This window comes from Apteryx mantelli, chromosome 9, assembly GCF_036417845.1.
Source record: "Apteryx mantelli isolate bAptMan1 chromosome 9, bAptMan1.hap1, whole genome shotgun sequence".
NCBI classification, from domain to species: domain Eukaryota; kingdom Metazoa; phylum Chordata; class Aves; order Apterygiformes; family Apterygidae; genus Apteryx; species Apteryx mantelli.
The window spans coordinates 9,703,203-9,711,651 of NC_089986.1; the positions used below are offsets into that span (position 1 = coordinate 9,703,203).

At 36.7% G+C, this 8,449-nt stretch overlaps 1 protein-coding gene across 1 annotated transcript in view; it reads right to left on the bottom strand.

Annotated features, from left to right (window-relative positions):
• PEX5L (peroxisomal biogenesis factor 5 like) overlaps positions 1 to 6,837 on the bottom strand; it is a 41,633-nt gene extending 34,796 nt beyond the window's left edge. The window contains exon 1 of the mRNA XM_013939805.2: positions 6,754 to 6,837. Within this exon, the coding sequence (XP_013795259.2) occupies positions 6,754 to 6,822 (69 nt within the window). The 5' untranslated portion in view covers positions 6,823 to 6,837. The remainder of the gene's footprint in view (positions 1 to 6,753) is intronic.
• Between the last annotated feature and the right edge of the window lie 1,612 nt (positions 6,838 to 8,449).

Here is an 8,449-nt window from a genome sequence, read left to right on the forward strand (position 1 = left end):
CAAAATTAACTAAGCCTTGAGAATGCTTAGATATCCTTGAAGTAATATAGTCACTAAGAAATGACAAAATAAGTCATTTCTGTAATACTAATAAAGTAGTTTATGAAAATACCTAGTCTCCTAAATACCTAGTCTCCTAAAATGGCCTACTAGTTAACTGAATGATTAATAAATTTCATGCTTAAGCTGAGTAAATGCAGGTTGGGACAGTCTTGCCAAATGGGAAGGCTACAGAATCCAGTATTATCTGTTGAGAAAGCCCTGAACTGGAGTAGCTTATACTGAGGGAGACCTGGAGGGTCAGAAACCTCATGATAGTACCCACAGAGGACAAGTGGTTACTCATGTGGATAGATTCTAGTTTCTGCATCATTCATTGTGTGGAAACTCCCACTGAAGAGGAAGTCCAACTTGGGGAACCACAGTTCTCAGATGCTTTTAAGTAAGGTTCAGAGGATGAAAACTAGAGGAGTCCTTTTCTCACTCATGTTGTGTATACTCTTTATAATCTTATCACATCTCTAGGGCCACTGTAGTTATTTCTCATAAAATAGTAAAAAATCATTTAATGCTTTTAGAACTTGCTAATACTTTTCATCTTCTGAAAGTAAAGATGACAATCAGCACACAGAACTGAGTTGCATGTAAAATGCTGTGTGAACTGCCAGTGATCCATAGATAAATCTGAGAATTTCTGCACTGGTGGATTATATATAGCTTTATGTACTATTTTGAGAATGGTTCATAATCAAATGGCAATTTAGAGGAAAGATGCGCTAGTGCTGCTTATTTTTAAGCCCAGATTTTCATGCTATAGCAGTGTGAAGACTGTAAAGATGGAGAAGAATTAAACAGTGTCAAAAATACTATGGCTTATCACAAAATGTCCCTTTTGTAAAGCTCATGTCATTCCTACTAATTTGCAGCTGTGCTGAAAATGCCCTGTGCCAACTTCCCAGGCAACAAAAGTCGTCTTACTGTACCCTTGCTGTACTTCTGTACATAGGCTGTAACTTCTTTCAAATTGCCTTGATTCTCCTGTCCTTTCTGTGGGTTTTCTTTCAAAGCACAGTATATCTAGAATAAGGCTGTGGGGTTTTTTGGATGCATTACTGTGGGCAGTCATAGGAGCAAGTCACAACTTCCTGCTAAGTTATACAGCCTTTCTCCGTAGGGTTATGTCACTGCATGTGTGTTTGCTTTGAAATGTTTTTGCAGCTTGAAAAGCTTGAAACTTGAAAGCTGTGTGCGCATTTGCAGAACTTAGTGTGCGGTAGAACAGTTTCATTGTACAAATAGCAAGGTTTGTTGAATAGGGCAATTGTGGGTACATGGTTTGCAAACCTTTCAAAGGATAGTATATTTTTACCTAGAGTATTTGTTATGAATGAAGAATCTACAGTCTCTCTGCAAATGGGCTCCTATTCACAAATAGTTCATGAATAAAAAGCAGGGTTAAGTTAGCATAATGTATTATAATGAATTGTTTGTCCAAATCTTTCTGTGCCTATGGAACAGTAGGGCACTTTAAAACATGGTTTTAAAACAATATGGTTACTTTTTTATTTTATGGAAAAAATCCACTGTCAATTTTCATGGTAATTTAAAATAACTGTTTTTTCATGGAAAAATCTATTTAGTTTATGGGGCAGATAAATCTGTTTAACTTCAGGCAAGCAGCCAGTTTCTGACTTTTTAACATATTGTCAAGGCAACTTTCTTTATTCTCATAAGAACATTCCTGCTGAAATGATATATACTGCCCTAAATGCAATAATAAAAATGTTGAACAGTATTTAACTTGGAGATAAAGAATCAATTAATACTTGTACTGCTAAGGATCCATTTACATAATTTGTATTTTCTTTTTTACTCTCCTTGTATTTACCCATTTTTAATTAACAGATGGGAAGATAGACTTGACTAATACTTAAGTGGTCTCTGCTAAACTAATTAAACCTTTTATAATAAATAGAAGTAGACTGATTTGAGAAATTCATTAATGATATTTTCTATAATCATTAATCCTTAAAAAGAATATAAAAATATGATCATAGGACTAGCCCTGCTAAAATCAGTGGGGAAACTACCACTGTCTATGGAGGGCAGATTGGATGTAAAGTGAATCAGTGTAGTCCAAAGTTAATTATCATTATCTACAGTAGGCATGATTTTATGCCTTTTTTTAGGTTTTTTTTTACACTGATGTATATCTATTAGATGAAATGGAGTTATCTTTTGTTTTATATTGGTATAAAAGAGAAGGGAAGCAACTATATTGACTACAACTTTCTGCCATTCTGTTCTAATGTTATTTAGTAAACACTTACAGGGTGGACTCTAAGTCTAATGCTAAGAAGCTTATTGAGGACATGATTGATTGGGAACAAATACAACTATTAACTTTTAGATGGAAAATCATGATTATGCAATTCAATTCAGACAGTGAGCCCTTGACACACACGTCATAAAACCTGCTGGCCCCAATGGGAGCTGAAGCTTGGCTGCTTTTATTCTGCTTCCTTAATGAAGTTGAAAGGAAGCATTTGACAGATCACCCGAGTCTCACAGGAAATGTACACTGGAAATGTTTGTGTCTTTCTTATAAGCCTTGAGCGAATATAAATGTGCCTGCATCAACCAATGGCATGTAAATTAAGTTGTTTTCTTCCAAGAAAGTTGTTCCCATTAATGATATGTAATGTCTCATGGATAGATTATGCATAGTCTTTTTCTTTTAATAAGGAAAAAGTATCTGAGTTAATTGGGGTATAATCATGAAACATCTTTACTGGAAAATTTCTGTCACCTGTATTTTTCATTGGAAAGGATCTATTTCAGCACATTCTTTTTCTACTAATAACTTAATTTTGACTTCCCAAGTTCCTATTTTCCAGTTCAAGTTCTAAAATGAATTACAATAACAACTTAAACTTTATTCAGTCAGTATCAAAACAGTATTCTGAGCAATATCTGTGTACTTCATATAAATTTGAAGTAGGCAGTTCTCATTTTTCAGATGTAAACAGAACAGAGGGGATAGCTTTCAAGAAATAATTTGCATTTATTCTTCCTATGGGTCCATTTTTCATGGACTTCCATATCCCAGAGGGTATATTTGCCATGGGACCATCTTGGACATGAATCACCTTCTGCAGGTCTTGCCTTTCTGTTATCATTATAGGGATCCTACCATGACTAAGCTCTCAATTTATGTACTCTGAGACATCTAAATTAGGTGTGATGAATCCAGGACAAATAAATCTCATGACACTCTGAGAGCTATTTGTTTAAAATCAGATGGGCAAAGCACTTAAACTTTTTTTTCCCTGCTCAATAAAGCAGTTCATCATGTTTTAAACTTCAAGTGTGCATCAAAGTACTTCACTGAATCAGATCTTTTGAAGTGCACTGACCTGTAGTAAATTGGGAATTTCATAGCTGACTGTACAATTAAACTTTGACTTCAGGGAATATTTAGCTTTAAAATTCTTATTAGATAATAATTCTCAAGTGAGCATTTTTCCTGCTGAGAAACGCAAAGAAGATGCAAAGAGGGTTAAAATGAAATCTTTCTTTGGAATTCAAATCCTTTCATGCACAACTTTCTCATACCTTAGCTTCAGTTAGCAGTATATTTTTTTCCACAGATTAACTTTCTGTTAATCTTTGAACTTTCAGTAAACTTTCTTTCTCTTTATCTAGGTTCTATTCATATCAGAAGTACCCTTTTTCATTTGTCTCTGTCTCTTCTGAATTATCTTAACAAGATAAAGGAGACAGCAACATAGTGTAGAGTTATATTCTACAAAATCCTATTAGTACTGAAAGCCCACTCCGTACTGATGCTTGATGCATTAAATTTGGCAACTACTGAATGCCTTTTTTTATACCAATAAAGTGACAGTCATTGAAAATAATTGAGATAGTCACAGAAAATAATGAAATGCATATTAAATTACCAAGAAAATGCCTCTGCTTATTGTAGTATACTTGTTTATGTTGGAATAATAGTCAAGATTCCCAGTTGCCATATATCAGCATAACCCCACTGGAGTCTGCAGGGCTTTTCTGGTTCATGCTATCTAAAGACTTCCATCCATGTATGATTATATAAAATAATTCCAGATGATATAAATAACTTGTGAATTGGAAATTTCACCAAAACTTAATTCATAGTGTTTGTGTCAACAAACAAGCGTCATATTTTACAAGTGGAGCTCAGCTAGGAGCATAATAAAATGTGAATATATATATATGACTTGTTCTGTGTTGGATATACTTATAATATTTTACAGAGGAAGAGAAAGACATCACTTAAAAATTGCCTTCAGGGGCCTCCATACATTATGACTCTTTCTCACAGAAAACAAGGATTTAGCCTCTCTTCTTTGTACCTCAGATTCCACTTATGTTTCCTGTGGAGTCTGCTTCCATATTCAGATGCTGTAAGTTCTCCATTCAGCAAAGGCTTTGGTAATAGGAGATTTCACATTATTTGCTTCTCTAAAAGTAAATATTCTTCTCTTGGGGCTTGATCCTTGCATTTTACTTGCAAAATCCTTGTTAGCTCTACTGAGAGGTGACACAACATAGATGCCTAATGTATTTAATTACTTCCAAAGAGATGCAATTTATGTAAATATCGCATGCCTCTACTGGGTTCAGTGGTGATGATCACTTTGGAAAGACCAGGCCTTATTCAGATGACCTAATTTGATCTGGCTTGGGAAGCTCGTTTCTAGCCAATTTGGAACCTGCATATTGCACTCTGAGCTGCAACCACATCCATCTGTTTCATCATGTAAACAACTGAGACAAAGACTGGCGATGACTAAATGTATATTGCAATACAGCAGTGTGCTATTCTGAATGAAGGATCTTGACACAAGGTTTTCACAGACATACTAAGGAAACAGCATCTTAAAACCACACCACAGTCAGACAATTAGGATATGAATGATGTATGCAATATGGTTGTACAACTGCACATCGCACATACATGATGCAGAGATGACTATGGAAAATACTCACTTTTTCCCTTGATTCTGCTTGCTTTTTGGCTTCTGCACCCCTTTGGTGCATAGCAGGGGAGTAGGTACTTGTGTTTAGTGGAAGAAATTACACTAACAGACACAAGCATTTTACTTTTTTTATCATAGACTATTGCTGAATAAACTGACAGACAACCACTACAAATGGTGCATCAAACATGTAATGAGTCCAGGCCAAACTCCTGGCCCCGAGGAAGCCAATGGAAGTTTTGCAGTTATTATTTTTTTTGGGTGGGGGGAGGGAGGGGTGCATATCTCATGCTGGTTTCTAATTGTTCATCAACCACTCTAGTATGCAATTAGAAATGAGGCATTAAAGAGCATCCTTTTCCTTTGTGCAATGACTTTATAGACATTAGAGTTCACCACAAGTGGAACATGGTGTTCAACAGGGGTTGAGGAGGAAATTGCCAGACCTGGCTTCCAAAGTATAGAAATAGTATTTACCATTCTGTTGTATGAGCACAGTATATTTTGTCTATTCTATAAGACAAGTATGTGCTGGCATTCTGTGCATCATAAATAGTTTCAAAAAGTAAAGTAGTGTTTATCCTAAAGTGTCAAAAGAATAAAACAGGACCGTAGGTCTTGTTGAAGACTCTCATGTAAGAATAACCATGTGGTGAAATTACTTCTGTTAAACCTACTGTCACATAGGAATAACATGTGTGCTAAATATTAACCAGTAAACTAAGTAAATGGCTATTGCTATACAAATAATAACTTTTCTTGAATTATCCAAATCGGAAGTACTGAATGATAGTGTCACTGTAGTCTCTTACAGCACTTACTTGAGAAACAAATTCATATATATTATAGCAACAGCAGGGAATAAAATCAACTTTTGCAGTGAGATGGAACCACTGTATTTTACAGCAGTGCCTCAGCTGGTGTCTTCAATAAACTGATGAAACCATCTAACGCTTGATGGTTACTCTAACGCTATAAAGTTCAGTATGATGAAGTTATGTCCTTTCATTGACTGAATTTGTAAAAATGAAGACAATGAGGTGTGCAAAATAAAAATTCCAACTTGCAACAGGGGTGAAAACCTAGTGAAAACTTAAAGGCATTTGAAATATTTAAAATGATACTCCTATAAAGTGGTTTCTTATTTTATATATGCACCATAAATGAATACTTAAGTTGCATGAATACTGACAGCATGAATAATAATTGACACTTTAAATCAGTTTTTAGATAACCTGGTAACTGACATATGTATACTGTGCTTTCTACAAATCACTTTTTTTAGGGAAAAAATGCGTTTTTGTTAAATTTTCAGGTCAAAACATCTTTTAAAAAAAGAAAGCGAGTGATTAAGTTATTTACCACAAGCTATTTTTTCCATCTTACTCAGTGATGAAATAATAGTTACTTGTGATGAAATATAGTTACTTGAGATCTAGCAGAAAAATTCAAGTAGAATCACTAAAACTAAAATACACCAATTTGGAAAGCTAAAGAGCAGATGAGTTTGTTCTTTTTATTATTATTATTTTTCCCCCTCAATTTTGGTGGGTGGCATTTTTAGGGGGAAGGCTTTTTTTGTTCGTTTTTGTTTTGTTTTGCCTCTGCTCGAGCGGCAGCAGCCCGCTCGGTCAGGCCGGAGCCGTTACCGCCTCGGTGCCGCCGCAACGGCCTTCTGTCAGCTTCAACATATGTCAGCTGCCGCCTCAGAGCGCAGCGGTCCGCCCACCTGTGATGTCATAGTAAGGAGGGGCTTTTCCTCCGCGGACTCCTCCCTCGGAAGCTCCTTCATCACCATGGCAACAGCCTTATCGGCCGCCCTAGCGCCTTTGCCCTACAACAGCGAAATCAACAACGGCGCGTGTCAGGTTACGCAATCACAGCCCCGAGCAGCCCCCGCGGCAAGTGCTGGTGTTAAGAGCTGGAAGCGAAGCTTGGCTGAAAGGAGACCACCCAAACACTGTTGTTAAAAAAAAAAAAAAAAAAGAACAAAATAATAAAAATAAAAATCAGTGAAGCCGTGAACGCACCACGCCGCTGGGGTGTAAGCGCGGCCGGCAGGCGCCGCCCCGGCGAGGTTGGCGGGATGGCGGCGCGGCCTCGCTCTGGCCGGGCCTCGCGGCGCCTCGCTGCCGGCCGAAGGGTTTGCGCGCTCGGCAGCGCGGGGTCGGTCTCCACAGGGCAAGGAGCTGCGGGATGGCTTCCCTCCCTTCGTTCAGCTGCTACTGGGTTGTAGCTACCCGAAAGTTGACAGCTGAAATGCACTTTTTTTCCCCCGTGAAAGGTAAATTCAAGCCGTTTGGGCAAATAAAGCGCAGATCCTTGCAGTTTATTCACTGAGGCAAACTCTCCCTGAAGTTAAATTTGAAAAGTAACCTGTAGGATTGGGCCCAAAGTGTTTATACTTCTAGTAACACTTAAAAAAAAAAAAAGCAGTTTATATCATCTAAACAGTTTCTTTCACTTACAGGCTATAAGGAGCCAAATACTGCCATCATAGACATTGCTACAGGTCTCTGGAAAAAGGTAAATGTTATTGAAATTTCTGTAAAGATTTTTTTTGAACTTCACTTTCTTAAAATTCACTTAGTACATTGTAATTATTCAAGAGAAGGTTGAATATTTTAACATCATTTAATTGTAATGCATTAGCCAAGCACCAAATGCGCTAGCATTGTGTGCCATATTCTCTTTAAAGCCATACTGTCTTTATTTTAAAAAGTGTATTTATCTTCTCAAGTTCACACAGGTTTCTTTTGATCTCTCATACTCCTGCAAGGGAGAGAGGCTATCTGAGCATATACATAAAGCATAATAGCAGAACGGTATTGTGCGAGGATCCCAGACATGTTTGTACTATTACACTCGCAAAGCTATCAAAGTTTTAGCTGTGCGAAGACTGCAGGATCTGGCTCCATGAAAGCAGCATTTTACACTAGACTTAAATATATTGAAATACTTAAAAGCCTATAAACAAAAGGAGTTTTTTACTGCTGCGTTGTATGATAAGAATTACTCTGACTAGCACTGTATTCTGTGTCCAACAGAAAACACTTGCTTACAATAAACTAAGTTTCAGAAACATTTCATCAGCAATTGCAGGTAAAAACATGTACTTACTATTGCATTTTTAGAACAGATTTTTTTCAATTATCAGGTCAATGTTATGTTAGCTTATTTGTGCAACACATCACAGTTACCCTACAAAGAGTTCTTTGCATGCTGCAAGAAATTCTCATAGCAAAAGTGTAATAAATCATAAGCATGCTGGATTTGTGATTCCTTTGATATCCAAAGAACTGCAAAGGACTGTAAAATTCATTTAAATATATTTTATTCGGTGAGAAGTTATTTCTAATTGCTAAGCATATCAAAGGTTCTTGGCCAATTACGTATTTGTTCTTTTCATGATTCGTATGACATAT